Raw genomic sequence first — 18,963 nt, 5'->3', positions numbered from 1 at the left:
ATGATAACATTGGAAACTGAGAAGGTGAAAATGGTCAAATATCATACCTGCTTAGCATCAGCATGTGAACATTGTCAATGTGAGCATATTAGCATGCTGACATTAGCACCTCTTGTGCCTATGTTTGACCCTACAGTGCTGCCATGAGGGCTACAGTCTCATGCTCCTGTTCATTTACTGCATGTCCAGCTGCACTAATCATTTGATTCAATCTGGTTATTACTGATATTTTCTGCTCATGATAGAAAATCCTGTAGCTGCTGGAATAATGGGATAGCAGTGGGATAAATAACTGCTGTTAATGTTCAACATTTCCTGCAGCTGCTCCACAGAGAAGCATTTTAAAACTGCTGCTTCAAAAAAAGTCTCCAAACAGACTAATGGACTACTCATATTAGATGTGGACACCTTAAAGTACAATTAGCATATGTACAAAGGCTTTTACTTGAACCCTTACCCATTTTAGATTACAGGGAAAGAATGGTAACACAAGATAAAAGCACAACCTGGTACAGAAATATATGGAGGAGACAAACTCTTATCGCAGTTTGGACAAACTTCAAACCTTCAACATCTGAACCTCGATCATCAGAAGTGTTCTTTTTTGTAATCTCACCAACACTGCTGTTGTACTGATTACACGTAGAACCCTTTACATCACTGCTGCAGGTCAGCAATAACCTCTGTTTAATTCACTGTAGCATCATCTTGTGGACACTGTTTCCTATCATTACATTATCACAGGATCAACACACATGGCAAACATGTATTTTATTTAAGGTTAAAACTACCATACTCTAAGTAACATGTGTCTTTGTTGGGACAGGTGATTTTTTAAACTTAAGGGTATAATGTTCTGTAAAGCAATCCAATAGAAGACCAACAACCTGCAAATAAAGTGGAGCTGCATCTTTTTAATCAGGTGTTGTTCTTAATATTCTCTCCATTATGACAGTTTGTTTCATTTTTCATCTTGAATTTATAATTCGATAAATCCTTCTCTCCACCTTTTGCTCTAATTTTTGCAAATCAGTTGATTAGCCTGTTGTGTAATTATTTCATTGCCCTCTACTCCACTTAATCAAAGCTCTTGTGTCCCAGGTTATTGGGCCCTAGACATCTTCAGATAATCATCATCATATTCCTGCAGATAAATTAAGAACATTGTTGACATATTTAAGCATTTTTATTTGGGTTTGAAAACAGATTTTTTAACAACAAAACACAAAGGGTAAAAGTGGCCGGTATAATATCAGAAGTATTCTGTTCTTATAGTGGCTCACCCAGGGGCGGTGTGCCCTTACCTTTCCTTTATAAACTGTATCTACACATACAAGAGCCAAAGTAAGAATGAGGACAGGACCATATAGAAATTCTATTTTTCAATCGTGTCATTTTGAGTCTGCTACAATAAAGTTAGTCCTGCCATGGCACAGTCACTGCAGTGTATCGCCTAGTGCTATACATCTTTATTGGATCTTAACATATCCCAGACAAAGAAGAAGAAAAATAGACTTCTAACCCGTCCAATCCGGGACAATACGACCGTTAGGGAAAAGGCTGTTGATTGTGTAGAAGGCTAGTATCATGAGACAGTCTTGACTCAATATTGATATTAAGAAAGCATTGTGAGACAGTGTGTACAAATGCCAATTGGTGTTTGTTTGTCTCAGAAAACATTCCTGTTTTCAGATTATCCAAAAATGAGTACCGTTTTTTGTCGGGCTTTGACCCAATACATCTTTTTGACCTTTCAACTTGTGTCAAAGATAGATAGCTGACTCTTATCAAACAAACAATATCTTACCCAAATTGTTGAGTGGGCTAATAAGCTTACCCTGCTAAGTGTGAGGGACACTGTGTGTGTTTGTAGAATTATTTGTCATGACATTCCTTACTATGTATTCTTTTGTTATATTTCTCTTAATGAATTTGCTTTGGTGCTGTTTATATCTGTCGCTGTGATGTGTTCCTCTGTGGAGAGCTAAATCTCCTGCCTGCGGAACAAATGCACCTTTGGGTGTAAAAGATGTTTTACTAATAAAACATCTTTTAACCTTTTTTGCTAATGATAATCCGGTTGATGAGTGTCAGAATGGGTTTTTCACTACATCAGGAGTGCTTAAGATGTAGGATCTGCTACTGATTTGTCTGAACAATGGGAAGCATGCCTGCCCTCATCAGTGTTGTTATTTCCTGCTATAATCACACTCCTTGATGTAATGTTAAATGCTGCAGGTATCCCACAACCCTCCACAGCCATTGCCCTGCACAACGTATACTGTATACACTTATCTATATAGTCTATTCAGATGTAGATGACCTATGTACGGCCTTACATATGCTTACAGATAAAGACTTTGCACACATGCAGTGCAGAATAGCTCCACTACACCTACACTCTGACTGTTGCTCTGACAGCGTGAGGGTTTAATCAGAGTTGAAGAGCATTTTATAGGACCATGTTGATCCTTCATGAGAGCGTTCAAAGCCGCTGCTGTTTTCCTAATTAGGAAAATGAATAATAATTCCCCCTTATGGTGAGAGGAGAGGCTCTTGATGAAGCTTCCTACTGTGCAAATGACGTGTGACATTTCAGTGAGCGTATAAGTACAGACAGCCAGAAAAAGCTAAAAGATATGAAAAGCTGAGAGATATATGTAAAATGACACCCGGGGATTCAAAGAGTGTGATTGCAGTCGCTCCGTAAATAGAGCCAGTCTCCAATCAGCCCTCTAACTCTCCCTGTAGGTGTCTGTATGCTGTGATTAACTCTGCAGGCAGTGTGTTGTCATGAAAGCTGAATGTTTCGCACTCAAAAAGGTCAACTCTTAGAGCAGCAAGGGGAGAAAGCTGTTGGGGTTTATATGTCAGCCTGGAATCTTACCTTTGAAAACTCCTACATAAATGGATAAAAGCCATTTGTTGATTTTATAAAGTTATTTCCATTAAACCATGAAAAAGCACCACTTTAAATATAATTATTATATAATTCCAATCATTATTTTAGAATTGTATAATCATAAATAAGCTATTTTATGGAAAATGTTCATCAAGGTTTAAAACATGCTCCAGGTGGATTTTCTTTATGTTGTGGTTACAGAGAGAATGGATCTGACTACACATCAGTGAGTAGTCGTGCATGGAAATGTCAAGCACTTTTGTATCAGATGCAGCTTTTTTGTTTTCCACAAAATGATATAAACATGTACTTGTTGTTGCTGGTGTCCCTTAGATTACATTAGATATGCAGGGATATTTAATGTGTAATACAGAGTGCATTCAGCATCACATTTCAAAGTGTGAGAAATTATCCATAGCATGTATCATGCTTAAAGACATCTTAACCAATTTACCACTGAAGTGAGATAAAACAAATTGGAGATTTTAAAATAAACTCTAGCTACCCAAAAAAAACTGCCTACAGTCTATAATGAATGACCTAATTATCAGTTGACCGGTGTATTACCAATTTGCCAGAAAGTTGAGCACAATTCAGTAACTCTTTGTCCTTCTTAAATAATTTTACATTTAAAATTGAATTATGCCCTTAAAAAGGCATTAACCAAGACAGTCTTTGAAGCATTACTCTTTGTTAAAGAATAATTATTGACTGACTTGTTCATGATCAAACAATGTGTGTGCACGTGTGTGTGTGTGTGTGTGTGTGTGTGTGTGTGTGTGTGTGTGTGTGTGTGTGTGTGTGTGTGTGTGTGTGTGTGTGTGTGTGTGTGAGTGTGTGTGTGTGTGTGTGTGTGTGTGTGTGTGTGTGTGTGTGTGTGTGTGTGTGTGTCCTAATATGTCTTTATTAACGCGAACAAAGCCCTGAAGAAAAGATAGAACATTTACAGATGTGAAGAAATCCAAGTCCAAACCCAGTGATCGTGAGACGTGACGCACGACTGCAGAGTTAACTTAGGACCTGATAAGAAAGGTTGAAGTGGTGTGTAGGTGTGTGTGTGTGGGTGTGCGTGAGTGAGTAAGAGGGGAAGCCATGAACCTTATTTACCTTGAGCCGAGACATTTATGTTGAGTATTTGTTGCAGCAGCAAGACAGCAGCTGAAACAGAAAAAGACAACAAATAGAGCAGATTTTAAAATGGTATTCATTCATTCTTGTTATATACTTTAGACATTACAACAAGTCGATCATCGTGAAGTATACTAATAGAAAATGTTTTCTCTAAGGCGAAAAAGGAACGATTGGTGCCGTTTCATATGAGAAAATGAAACGAAAACCTTCTGTTGTTGCTCAATAGCAAATTGATAATCCATCATGCAGTAAAGACAGCAATTATCCTTCCCAAACCAGAAACACTTGAACATTAACCTTCATTAAACACTCATAAATCATATTAAACGCAAGAAAAAATACTACAGCAAGGAGAGTATAAACTTAGGTTTCTAATACATATAACAACTATATAAATGGCATTTATGCAAACTCATCATTAAAGTATTCATGTGACCCATGGACACCACCTGGCATTACCCTGATCCCAGTGATGGAGGGAGGATCTGTGATGGAGCCAGAGTCCTCACATGTATATGACGAAGCACTTTTATTACTTTGATGAACTGATTTGTAGTTTTTCGAGACAAGCACACAGAGTGCTCAGAACACAAAACACAGAGGCAGAACCAAATGTAACACAATAAACAGAAATTACTAAAACTCGATAGCAGGGACAAAATGTGTTGTCTAGTGTTCAAAGCCAAATGTAACTACAAGACATGTTAAGCGCTACATGCGAAGGACAATGATTCATAACATAGGGAATTGACAGTACAGATATAGTGTGTTTTAGATTAGTAACAACAGGTGGTTCAGTATTTTTGGGGGGACGAAAAATAAGAAACTTGGTGGAGTTTCCATTCCACATTGGTTGAATATTTACCGTTGATTCAAATGCTTTTTAGACTCAGTATCATACTCACTATGTAATATTTTACTATTTCATTTTATTTACTTATATATTTTTTATTATTACTTGTCAGCACACTCTGTGTCCTTATGTGTTACTCAACAGCACCTTTCATTAGATGCCCCATGCATCCACAACGCCAACATATTTCACATTCCACAATTCCAGTTTCTAACAGCAGGCATTGTGGGAAAAGAAAGTGAAGGCTTAAGGCCAAATCAACATTAACAGTTGACAGTCAGACATTACATTAAGAATTCACAGTATTTGTTCTGTTAATTTAAAAACACTTCACAGGAAATGTTTTGTTTACATCCCTCGTTACATTAATTTGCAGTCCAAATCTGATTAGATTCCTGTCCGTTACAAGAAGCCCGGGGGTGGGAAACGATTAGATTTGTGTACGAGGAGTCGGTTTATCCGTTGCAATTCCTGATGTTAGTCATAGCGGTCCATAAGAGTCATGGATTATCAAACTTCCCTTCAGGCTATTCCAGTCCATTCAATCTAGAGTTCAGTTGGAAATGTTTTATTCACGCTTATCATCCCTTATTGTCAGCCATATTAGATTATCAGATATTCATTGTGAGGGAAAAACATCTTTAGATTTACAGTAACGGTGTGTTCTTCATTCATTGTCTTTTACTGTGAAGAAAGATCAATGCCATGCTTTAGTTTAGATATTAACAAAGGTTTGACCTGTGATTACATCCTAACTTCCAAACATCAGTGCTGCAGCCAATTATTATGATCATTAAGTAATTTCAAGATGACTTTACCCAGTACTTCATTCGTTTTTCGATCAAATCTAATGAAAATAGTGAAAATCCCCTTATGATTTTGCACAGCGGTGACCCAAACTTGTCAGCTCAGTATGACAAAGAAATCTAAAAATAAATGCATTTAAGAAGCTGAACCTATTTGTTTTTGTTTAAAAACCCCACTATTTAACTGTCACCTAAAACAACATCTCAAGAGGACATGCACCATGCACACACTGCTTTATTGGAATAAATACATCTTTAAAAATAACGTAATGGTCTTATTGGAGGCTGTATGGTGTCATGTTATACTGAACGGTGTCTCATCTTTGGTCCATGTATTACCCTCGTCTAATTCATGAAATAAACTGATACATGTGTACAGTACATATCCAACACATTGTTTACAGAGATCTGGGGTTAAAAGTGCATATTGGGTCCTTTCTGTGCCTGACTTCTGTTCTCAGACAGTAATATCTTCTGAGACAGTTTATGATATTTGAATGACCCGTTAAGTACAATGATGTGGTGTTTACATCACAATCTTATATATGACAGTAATGGAAAACTACAGAAGTAGTGTGAAAAGGCCACTTATTAATAAGTGACTCTTCTATGTCACATACACAGCTTTGTGTTTACACAAATGGGAGCTTTTTTATACTTGCTTTAAGTAACAGTAAATCTAGGATTTAATAATTATTGACAAAGGATAACAGACATCATATCCTGAAGTTCTGTACATCAAGTACTCTAATGGTCATTGACACCACTAACTCCAACAACAGCATTAGCAAGAAAATCAACAGGCTGGCACTGTGGTGTGAGAACAACTCAATCACATCAAATAAATGTTATTTGATTTCCAGAGGGACCAGCTCACTGCCCTGACCCTGACCCTGACCCTGACCCTGACCCTGACCCTGACCCTGACCCTGACGGGAAACCTCCAGACAATAGAGCATGATGAGTAGTTTTAACACCTCTGCACTACCATTGATCACAAGTCACTTTAAGACTACTGATGAGCTGATTCTCTCTAGAGCCAGCAATGCCTGTTCTGCTCTGCTAACAACCTGACCCCCCCCCCCCCCCCCCCCCCCCAACGTGATTGAAAAGATCAGCAGCAAGAGTAACACAGGAACAGGAGCTTCTCAGCATCGTACATGAGAAACTGACTGAGCTGCAGACCGCACACACAATCTCAACACCTTTTACAACTCCTATTCGTACATACTGCTTCTAATAACCAGAAGAAATATATTTGATCATACCTCTTTGTGAAATAGGTGTTGTATGTGAATTAAGTGTCTTATTTTTCCACTGTAAAACAAAGTAATCTGAGCTTTGTCAGTTAGGCTTGTCGGCGAGTCTAAATACTACATTATCGATAGTGAGGCATCTCGCTTAAAAGTGCAGCAACATGTATGATACATTTGTCAGTTTCTTTGCAATGCAATCTTTCACTTGTGAGAGTAATGATAGATAGTCATTTAAGGAAGAAGAGATTCTTAAGAGTGTTCCAACAAGGAGCTATCATTAACGTGCGGTGTTCACAGTGTGTCCTGGCACAGCAGCCTTTAATGATTAACCATCTTAAAAAGGGTGTCCTTGTTATAAATGCTACAATCAACCATCATAAAGTGAACACCCAAGGCGCCTCGTGATGCCGTCATTGTCGTGGTGACGCACAAACAGAAAGATTCAGGCTGATAAGGACCGCAAAGACTCTCATCAACGTCAAGAACTTCAGATCAAGACGATTAGGGTTAATGTTCACAATCGTCAACCAAACCCATGCACCTCTACAAGTTATGACTATATATGTACCATTATCATGTCTTACTGCTATAGTCCCTTTTTTGAAAAGGATACATTTCATTTTTGTTGCCAGAGACTCTAAGTCACTGCTTCCGGCCAATGAATTCATGAATTTCAACTTTATTCTAATTTTGAGATCATTTAAAGCATTTCTTGCGAGCAGTCCAGGAACAAGAACCAATATGTGATATGTTAATCATGAGCTTTAGGGGTGCAGATTATGTTACCTCTGCACAGAGCCAGGTTGTTGTGCTATGCTAAGCTAACCCTCGGCTGCTTTAGCTTCATATTTAGAAAGGTAGAAATGTGAACGTGCCAATCATTATCTAACTGGGAAAGAAATCCAAAATGTCTAATAGTTGTAACAGTTTCAATTATATATTGTAAGTCATATTTTTCATTTGATTTTAGATTGCTGCTGTTTGGATCACATTACTGCCATGGATTTCCTGCAAATGGTGTTTTGGTATAGCTGAAAAACTCAAAAGAATAAACAGCACATTTAGTTCACTCTTAAATAAATTGCTTTTAGACTACAGATAGAAAAAGGTCTGTCCTCCACTGTGACCAAATGTCTTTGTATTTCACGCCCTTGTCACACAGCAGTTGGTTTTCCAGCTCAATCAGTGACTTATTGTCACTCACTTGGGTAAACAGAGGAAACAATAGCTTTTGACCAAAATCACTGAGGGGAACCAGCAAATCATGACCATAAGTCTTCATATAGGTGTGTTTCTACTCAATGTTGATTCTGTTTAGCTCTCTGAAGCAGACTCAATTTCTCAAAGGGACCATTTCATCTCATCTCTGATTCCACTTTTTCTTAGTTTCAAACCAGAAACTTCACATGTTGTTAAACACGAAGGCTCTTTCAAATGATATATATATGGTATGCAACGAGCCTCAGAAAAATATTTAAAATAGTACAAACTTAAAATAATAAAAACACTAAAAAAGAAGAAATAAACCTGCTGCTGTGACGAAGAACAAAACTGACAAACTGAAATCTGAATTTAAGTCAATAAAATCCCAGTGCTCTTTTTCTTCTTACGAAGAGGCATTACAAATACTTTTCTGTCACATACCAGTGAGTCATGCAGACAGACTAAAGCAGAATTGTTTCTGCAAATGTTTGCAGATAAACCAGCTTCAGATGGTGATGGATGATAAGTAGGAGGAGACTGACTCAGTGACAGACTCAGCGCTGGAGCAGCACGCCATCTATTGGAAACAGGGGGGACTCCATGTCTTGTTTTCTGCATTACTTGTTAAATTGATGACACTGAAGCTTCCCACATATAAGAAACAGGTCTGACAGAACGACTTGAATGCACTGTGGGTACTATGTCAGCACAGCAGGAGAAGAGAAACAGCCATTCACATACAATCAATCAGACAACAAAACCTGAAGAGCTACATTTTTCAGGCTAAAACTAGACAGGAAATGTTTGTCGATAAACCTTTAAAAAGATCCCACTATACAAACATCAATGTCCTGACTTAAACATAATTAAAGGCTGAATAATGACCACATATTTACTGTAGAAGGAATTGTTCCCTCTATTTTCTCTTCAAACCGAAGGTGTCTTTTGAGGAACGCACCGCACCAACGCAGTTAAAGAGGAAACAAGAACAACCTATAGATCAATAAAACATATGATTAGGAGAATTCAAAAAAAAACTTCAAAGGATGAACGGGAATAAATACAAAGAGAAACAAAGTAGTCAGTGAAATATGACTACTGACATCTTTTTCGTTGTGCCCCATTCTGAAAACGTGGGTTTGTGGGAGAGACAAAGAGTCAGAACAAAAATGATGATAGATGAAATTAAAAATCTTCCTCTGCATAGGGGAGTATTGGAAGAGATATGATGAAAAGAATGTAGCTATGTCAAACAATAGAGACGTGTGTGTGTGTGTGTGTGTGTGTGTGTGTGTGTGTGTGTGTGTGTGTGTGTGTGTGTGTGTGTGTGTGTGTGTGTGTGTGTGTGTGTGTGTGTGTGTGTGTGTGTGTGTGTGTGTGTGTGTGTGTGTGTGTGTGTGTGTGTGTGTGTGTGTGTGTCAAGGGGTTATAAAGACAGAATAAAGGAAGCAGATATAGAGGAAGGAAGGAGATAAAGTCAGGGGGAGGGGATGCATAAATATTTTGGGGATTTACATTCCACGTTGGTTTGCTCATGAAGCTGAATTATAACAAAACTTCAACAGACTGTCATGCTTAAATGACAGAACAATGCAATACAACAGTGAGTCTGGTATTCTACTACAATTGCATACGCTGCGTGGATACTAAACGCTGAGGGCATTAAGTACAAATATGACAAGAATCTATGAGTGATAGAGAAATACTAGACAATAGACAAACGTTCATATAAATGTCATTTATTGACAGGAACATCATGGGAATATTTAAGAAAATATGCTATTACGCAATACAAACACACCAATGAATGTATTATAGGTATAAGATGTAACAAGTATCTCGATCATATCAGCCTACAGTCACGGTTGAGAAGCCGGCCTCAGACACGTTGTGTGTTCTATTATAGCAATACTTCAAGACTCCCGCAGTGAAAACGTGTTTTCTTTTCTTTTTGACCAACCTTTCAGCCTTTCAGTTTACTACGTTACCTTTAAGTGAGAAACACGTACATACCTAAGACATAGACTGCCTATTCAAGCACTTTAACAGTCACACACTTTTAAAATTGTAAGTTTAAAGATGAATTTTCACTCACCACAGTTACCGGCGGTCTTCCCTCTCGGGGTTAGTCTGACAGTAAAGTGTCTTTGAACCTGTTGTAGTTGACTGTCAGGTAAAGCAGCCGCAGTTATCACTCATTTCCATTTTTATTGCTGTAGAATAGTTAGTTAGTTTAGACTTCAAACTCTGCAACATGCAGGGCTAGGTGCCCCGCCGTCACTGTGACGTCGACGCCCCGGATCACATGACAGGAAGTGAGCTGCGGGACGTAAACAACTTTACTATATTAACCACGAGGTCTGCCTTCACACACACACACACACACACACACACACACACACACACATACACACACACACACACACACACACACACACACACACACACACACACACACACACACACACACACACGCACGCACGCACGCACACACACACACCTGTACTTCTGTTTGTTTGATCATCTATTAGGCACTTAGGTACTTTGCCAACTCTTGCCTCCTTCCATGTTTCACAATTCTCTTTTGCTGATAGGCTGCTTAATGCTTAATTACTCCCCTTTAAGTTATATTTTTTTAACCTAATTTAACTAGAAGATATATTGAGCTTACAGACATAAAAAAGGGGGTTTTAAAGCATTCAACAATTGTATATTTGTTGTTGTTTTGAGCACTATGCATTTTAAATTGAATTCGCTGTTACACATTTTCCTGCCAAGAATTTGTTTTCATTTAATTTTCAATAGATACACCTTTTTCTTTTCTTTTTTACACAAACATGCCAAGTAGTTATTGCATTTAGTCGTAATCTCTAATGTGAATTTTTCTTTTTGCAAACGTCCCGATAATTTCTGCTTTGGTGGATAACTTAAACAGATGGATTCAGAAGTAAAGGCTCCCTCACAGTCACAGATGTTACTAATATGTATTTTAATCATATTTACAAGTTTGGCCAGAATGCCAGATGCTCCCACAGCATCTCTTATCCAGGCACACCCTTAGTTTAGCCACAGTGGCACACTCATCTTACTGGCTCTTACCTTGTTGGGTTTCCCTCACCATCAAACCCCTCAGAAAACATGCTTTATCTCTGGAGTCTGAGCCATCTGTCCTGGGACACTTGACCTGGTGAAGTGTGGGTGAAAAGACAACACAGTTGGCTCTTCTGAGCATATCATCTACGTGAGGGGTCACAGAAACCAATGACACAGAAAAGTAAAATTCAGCAATTTGTCTTAAGAGTATTTGTTTTATTTTGTTGAAAACATCACAATAATGTGCTTTTCATATTCTGACAGTGAGTGTTAATGCACTTAAGGCTCGGTCATATGGTGATCTTCTGGACTTTTTAAAGTTTGATTGTAGTGCAATCCCTGAATGTAAGCATGTGGCAAAATTACTTACCAGAAAAGTAAAATAGAGAAGTGTAAAATATTATCCCTGATTGAGAGAAGGCTGAATGTCTCAGTCATTACTATGTGTATGTATGTTTGTATAAATAAAAAAAGTAAGAGCAGCTTAAACAGACACATTAAGTTCAGTAAAGGATTTCATGTGTCAACATTGTATGTGAAGAGATATACAGAGTCAAATCACGTCGTGCCTTTGATGTAATCACAGCCAACAAAGATAAACTAGTTTAATTTGAAGTTCAGCAAACCAAAGTACAATACCTCACTACATTTGATGTCATTTTCTCTAGCCTGTCCTCTCATGTCGCCTTAATCCTTTTTTCCATCTCTTTTCTCGGTAAGTTCGCAGTTTTTGTGTTCTTTACTTAGCCCAAAATAGTTCAATTTGTGATTTTCACTGTTCCTTTTGAAATTGAACACAACACAAAGAGTTGGTTTCTTCATATAAACCATTTTAGGATTCAACTATAAACTTCTGGATGACTCAGGCCAGGGTATACATTATTTATACATCATATACGACAATAAATAATATACAATATTTCACATGTAATTGTTCATTTCAGTTACAATTATGTTTTGTCATCTATAACAATAATACATATAATAATAACTGCCCAAAAAGGCATTCATATATCCAGATAACAGTATTTTCCTGTACACCTTCAACACAGGAAGTACATCTTCCTGTACAATGTTGACGACAAAAATCCCTAAATCATCATGTAAACTTTAAATGTACTGTATTCTTTTAACATCATTTGTAAGTGTGCAATTATGAATTCTACAAAGTGCTTACAAAGAAATACATCACCAATATGGAAAACATTAAATTTACGTGTAATGTAGAGAAATAGTTAGTGCAAAAGTGGATTCAGCTCCAATCAGCAGAATTAAAAGCAGCCAAACAAGCAGGTCAAAGCTAAAGCAAAACTACTCTACTGTCATTGAAAAAAGTGCTTTGTAAAGAAACAAGCCTGAGATATACATAGAAATGGTCTTGTGTAAACAACATTTCTGGGTTTCTTTTCTGCACAGAATCATCAGAGTTGTAGAGCAGACAGGACGTCTGGTGAAGTGTCCGTCATTTTGAGTACTGGGCAAACGGAGAAGCCTCGTTCACTTTGCTCTGGAGAGATGAGAGTAAAAAGAAAAAAAGGCATTTAAAAGAATAAACCATTCAACGAGGTGTATGCTGATTTACATAAAGGTGTATTTTAGTATCCATTATCTGTCAACTATCTTGCATTTAGAATAACAGGTAGGTACAGTAGAGTGTATTTCGTCAGGAACTGGACTGATGATTGATGAAGTCACACAAAAACATTTTGAGAAACAGTTAAAGACCTGCTTTGTAAATTGACAGACTACGAGTCTTCAAGAGCCTTCAGGTTTGTTCATCAATATGGCACTGATGGGTAACTCCTCTTCAGTGTGGCATTTAAATGTTTATTTAAGGATCAATAAATAAATACCAAGCGAGGATGTGTTTGGTTCTGTTAGCGCCACGTAAGCTCAACATGCAGGAAAAATTAAGATTTTCACTAAATAACACTTACATACACAGCTGCCTTCTTAAATACAGAATGAAACCTTATCTACTTATCACCTGCTCATCTTGCATACTCAGCTTAGTTTGTGTTTGCACCCATATGCTGTTGGCCATGTATTGTATGTGCTGCTGTGTATGTTAAAATGAAAAACTCTTCTAATTCATGTCCTGAAAACGGCTTCTTTTAATGTGGCAATAAAGATTTAGAGATAGCTGGAAACTGTTTTGCCTATGTCTCCAGTTTTTCACACGGTGCAGGCCTGATGCTTGGTCACACTTTTCATTTGAAATACAACTGAAGACTCCAGGATGCTGACGTACTGATGCCGTGCTGATGATAAGCTTTCCTTTCTGAAGAAAACGCCTTGTCATTCCATTCTCACCACATAATGTGCTAATTCTGAGACTTTGCCACACACTTATAATCTGGTTAGGCTTTCCTGTTAGTGTAAACCAGAGAGCAGCAAACCACTGTGTTCACTGCAGCGGGGGAGAAGTTAGAAGATAGTTGTTGAAAACTTTTTAAATGTCAGCTGTTATACACTGACAGCGTTTACAGACGTCATGCATAAATGTTGACTAGTTGCATCTTAAGGACTGAGTGGCAGACAACTTTGAAAGACAAATACTTATTTTAGGTCCTGAGCACTTAAGGCCAATTTCAGCCTGCTCTTGACACCTTAGCTCAACATGTTGTACATACGGTTAAGAACCGTCGTGTTTTTTTAGGCTAGCTCAGTCTCACTGAGAAATTCGCTAATTGTATTTTTCCTTATGTCTCCTGATCTTCAATGAGTTATTCATGCTTTTGCCTTATCTTGATTTTTGACAAGTTATGCTTACATGCCTTTATTAGCAGCTTCAGGGCCTTACGGTGAAGAAAAATAAGTGGTTTTGTGTTAACAAAATAGCCCTTGCTCGCCTGTGGAACGTATACATGCGATACATGCTTTGAAAGGTCAGCGGTAACAGAGGTCAAAGCTGAAATTATTCTAACTTTGGGTGCACTCACTGTTTGCTGGCAATTTCTCTTGACGCTAGCTGGGATTGTGTGTTACAAGAGACTGCCAAGAGGTGTGAGCAGATTTAACTATCCTATAAGCTGCTCTTTAAAAATTACAATACTGAGCCATTGACCAGATTTTGTTGGTCAATTGTGTAATTGCTTTTTACTGTTCACCATCTTACACTGCTGTGTTGGCTTGCTGACATTAACAGTAATTATTAGCACTAATGTCATAAATTGTGCAGAGTTGAAACGTATATAGGTGGTAATGTCGCTAGATAAAAAAAATGAAGGGATCACAAAGAGTTGAAAATAAATGGGAACTATGAATCTACTAAATATGAATCACAGTACATTCCAATATCATCTGATAGATACGCTGCTGGAGAGGCTAAACATAGAAAGATTGGATAACAATTTGATAGTGAGAAAAAAGACAGAAATCTAACTTGCCATCGGCACGTCTTCGAGCCTCTCGAAGTTGGACCTTTGTGATTTGGTACATTTTACGATGACAACAACTAGCAGAAGGATAAGGACAATACAGAAGATGCAGAGTATTGCAACTAGGCCGGGATTTCTTTCCAAGTCAGCTTTTGTCCATTCAGGTGAAAGACCTGAGGGGGAGACAAACCAAGAAGTTCCTTTGTTACTTACTCGACAAACTGGATTTATCATTTCTGCTTCAGTAAAAAGAAAAAAGGTGTTTAAACTGAAATAATTGCAAGCAAAGAGCTCCTAAAGAGAAACCTGCGGAGGTCAACATGTTGGCAGTTTTGAAAGCATCTTTAAAGTTGCTTAAATTATAATGATTTTCAGCCTGTAATTGTACTGGTGAAAGAAACGCCACTCAGCTCAGATATCTTTTACATGCAGGAAACAGCCATTATGGGACCATATCTATATAAGTTACATTTTGTTGAAAGCTTTTAGTTATGTCATATTTTTAGAAGTCTATTTTTATTTCTAAGACTGACCTTGGCTGGTTGTGTTTACAGTGGAGGCTGCAGTGACGTTTGTTGAGCCTGATGCTGGTGGGAGTGTCACTTCGTGGGAAACTGTCTCGTTAGACGTGGTGTTGGTTGTTATTGTCTGAGGAGGAGTGACACTGGGATGAGTTTCCTCTGTCCTGTTGGGAGTTTGTGAAGAAGTCTGCAGTGATGCTGTGGACCCTGTTTTTGTAGTGACTGCAGTGGTATTCTGTAGTGTTGTTGAAGGAGGCAGTTCTGTGTTGGTGGTGGCTGCCACACCGGCATTATTCTTCTCTGCAGCCAAACTTGTGTGGTGAGCAGCACTTGTGGTTATCTCGGTCACCGGTTTGACTGAGGAGGAAATGGTGTCTTCTGCAAAGAAACACACAGCATAAAAAGCTCTGTCCGGTTGCACAACATGTACACCTGATCAAGACAATGCTGGAGTGTTTGTTGGATAAACAATGTCTCTGTTTTTACCCAATCGTGGATACAATTTCAACACAAGGTTCATCCTTTTCCCATATCCATTGTTTGTGAGGGTGAAAGAAAACAAAAAATATTCATCATGAGTAATTGGTTGAGTATTCAATTGTAACGTCACTAAAGGGAGGTTCTTCCCGTTTTAATTTCTTCAAAGCATCCCACCGTTAGAGAAGCAGGGATTTTCAGCCGCTCTTATAAGAAATATGCCATCAGGTGTAATATTTGTTTCATCAATAAGAGTGGGCACACACTTCAGTACTTTAAGCCTCATAGCCATTGTTACAGCAGGCTCATAGGACACAAAACCATTACAAGTTTGAACCATTACCACCTTTAATGTTTTAGTCCAATAAGTTGGTGACTTTTTGACTAATTTGACTATTGCACATTTGCATCGCTCCATCATAAATATGCAGTAGTTCTAAGCATGAGGCAGAATATGACCACCAAATCAATATTTTAATTATGTTTGATGTTTCTATTCAATCTTTATTAACAGATTACAGAGTAAAAAATACAAAATACAAAATGTGAAAAACAGAATACTGTATTGTTAGAATACAGTATTTATCAATATTCATAATGTTTATATATTCAACAAAAATATTAATAATAATAAATCATATGTGTCCGAAAGGGAGCAGGAGGAAGCAAATGCTTATTAATTCCCATCCCTTACTGCTGATCATTGATTGTCCTTTAAATCATTTCTGCAAGTTATTCCTACACACATATATACACTGTGTGTATATATATACAATAATTTCTCATCTTCAATCCCCTTTCTTCATTCTCATAGTTTTCCAAAAAAGTGTTTCTGTAGGCCTACATCCTTTTAAACTGAATTATATTTGTGCTTTGTTTTAACTCCTGATCCAAACCATTCCATAAGATTGTTATGCACATACTTCTCAGAGTTGTTCTGACCTTGAGTTGTTTCAAATGTAGATTTCCTCTCAAATTATACCCACCCTCTCTGTCTATGAACAATGCTTGTAATTTCCTAAGAAGTAGATTATTTCTTGCTCTGTACCTGATTTGTGCAGTTTAAAAAAAATTCAACCAGATCGGTAAACTTCAGTGTGCGTGACTTCAAGAATAATGCATTAGTGAGTTCAAGATATCCAACATGTTGACGTTGAAAACCATGTTATATTCAATTGAAATACTTACTGTTCATTTTGCTTAATGACATAAAGCAGTTCTGTTAATTAGCCAAGTGGAGCTGTTGGATGTAATGTGTTTGTCCAACCATGTCTCCTAAAAATTACGTTCCCACAGAACTAAACTGCATTCTCAATTACGTTTAGCTCGAAACGTATTTTCTCCCACGTTTCGTTCGTTATTAACGTATCTCGAATACGTTTATTTTCTACATATCTTCTATCTATATATTGTGTATATATGAAATATGTTTGTCTGGGTTTCATTTGCTGAGTAAATGTAACATTCTGCAGAGCTTTGTCTGCAGAATGTTACATTTACTCAGCAAATGAACAAACAAAGCTCTGCAGACAAAGCTCTGCAGACAAAGCACTAATTCAAGCAGCAGCCTTGTTGGTGTGTTAGCAGAAGCCATCAGGTCCTGTAGCCCCACCCAGGTGAATACATACTGGTAATAGGCTCATTTAACCACACCTCTGCTCTGTATACGGCATAGAGAATATACTATTTATTTTATGAAATATATGATTATATTATAGAATAAATACATTCACAGGGGCATTGGGCACCTTGAGTTTTGGATAAATTAGTGCGTCTTACTAAATAAACTTATATTTACTTGATTCACATTTGTAATGCATTACGAAACTGCTCCTTCTCCTGATGAATGAACATTAGCTCCACAATAGCTTTAAAATGGACCTCAATTGGTTGTTGTGTAAGCTAATGGATCTCTTTTTCCTATTTTTAACGCACAGTTTTGTCCGCTAATGATGATGATGATGCACCTGGTGGTGGTCAGCTGGCATGTTGTTTGTCCTTTAAATGTTTGCATAAGCAGACGCAGTAGGTTCAGCTCAAGATAACTTTCATTGGTTAAATATTTGCTTAAGTCTCAACTCAGACGTGACCTTCCCATGTACTTCCTTCTGAGATTTAGCAATACCAGTTCCTTCTTTAGTTTAATAATCTGTTATGTTACATAAACAAAACTTTGACATTTATACTTTGGAATATAAATGTAAGATTATAAATCTTTTTCTCTCAGTACAGGGCTTATGCTTCAAATTATTAAAACAGTTATGGTCTCAGAAATGTCTGTTATAGGTGTGGAAAGTATACTACGTTCAATATGTTCCTGCATATTGAGGAAGCTACCTTCAACCAACCTGCGTCTCACTGCTGGTAGTTCCCCGTTTGCATGACTTTGCATCTTTATAAGATTTAAAGATGACGTTAAAGTCAAATTACTAAACAAATGAAACACATGTACACATAGGCCTGCATATAGTTTCCAGGTAAAAGTGGGAAATGCTGCTTACCTTCACAGAAAGTAACTGCAAACAGGGACACCAGCACAGTGAGGTGCATTGCTGCAGTCATGTTGAGGTTGGAAAAGGCTGGCACTCAAACATTCAACCACATTTACATCCTTGACTGCAGGATGTGTAGAGAGCCTGAGAAGGAGTGGTCTAAACGCGGCGTTGGAGCATATCAAATCTTTCCAGCTGATAAGTCAATGTTTGAACAATGCCCTCTATTCGTTCTGGATTTAAAGTGGCATGATGCTACTTTACTTGTTGCTTCTACTGCTGAAATGGTGTTTTAAAATATATATGTTTAACCAGGTCACCAGATTAAGCACATATGTATTTACAAATGGTGACATGGCATAGCAGCAACACAGGTTTAAACAATTAACTAAAATGCATATAGAGCTGATTAGCATAACTGTTCACATTTGCACACCACATATTTCACCATAGTTTTGAAACCCATTCAGCGTCACTATGTTTAGACACCACTACATTTATTTGATCGTTTAAGCTACCACTTTTTAGATTCATATAACACAAAATATATATACACTGATACGTTATGTATTACTGTAGGTGAAACTACCATTACAACAGCATTCCCACCTTTCCAACTAACACATTTAAGTGATATTCATATGAATGTATTATTATTTTTGATTCAGTAACATATGATTCTGAAATTGGCCATTGTATTTCACTTTTGGTACTTTGATAATAAATGTGATTTTTGTAAAAAAAGATTGTAAAGGACTATATGTTTTGAATCCAACACAATGTATATTTATATTTCAATTCATCAGATTTATTTTTTGTGTTTCTACACAGATTAGTATGTATAAATAT

The 18,963-nt window shown here is 37.4% G+C and overlaps 2 protein-coding genes across 2 annotated transcripts in view; both read right to left on the bottom strand.

Annotated features, from left to right (window-relative positions):
- Positions 1 to 10,396, bottom strand: part of LOC307041344 (3',5'-cyclic-AMP phosphodiesterase 4C-like) — a 94,794-nt gene extending 84,398 nt beyond the window's left edge. The window contains exons 1-2 of the mRNA XM_079684688.1: positions 10,247 to 10,396; positions 4,010 to 4,060 (exon numbers count right to left, since the gene is read on the bottom strand). Coding sequence (XP_079540814.1) covers positions 4,010 to 4,024 — 15 coding nt within the window. The 5' untranslated portion in view covers positions 4,025 to 4,060; positions 10,247 to 10,396. The remainder of the gene's footprint in view (positions 1 to 4,009; positions 4,061 to 10,246) is intronic.
- A 1,043-nt stretch (positions 10,397 to 11,439) lies between these two features.
- cist1 (colon, intestine and stomach enriched 1) lies at positions 11,440 to 18,329 on the bottom strand. The gene is made up of 4 exons (XM_079694631.1): positions 18,124 to 18,329; positions 15,158 to 15,523; positions 14,634 to 14,797; positions 11,440 to 12,751 (listed from the first exon to the last, which is right to left on the bottom strand). Exons 1-4 carry the CDS (start codon positions 18,182 to 18,184, stop codon positions 12,707 to 12,709), a joined length of 636 nt encoding a protein of 211 aa, XP_079550757.1. The 5' UTR covers positions 18,185 to 18,329; the 3' UTR covers positions 11,440 to 12,706.
- Positions 18,330 to 18,963: the final 634 nt, after the last annotated feature.

This window comes from Notothenia rossii (genome assembly GCF_949606895.1).
Source record: "Notothenia rossii genome assembly, chromosome: 1".
Classification (NCBI taxonomy): domain Eukaryota; kingdom Metazoa; phylum Chordata; class Actinopteri; order Perciformes; family Nototheniidae; genus Notothenia; species Notothenia rossii.
Note: the sequence above shows the minus strand (reverse complement) of the source record. Positions and strands in the feature narration are given on the sequence as shown.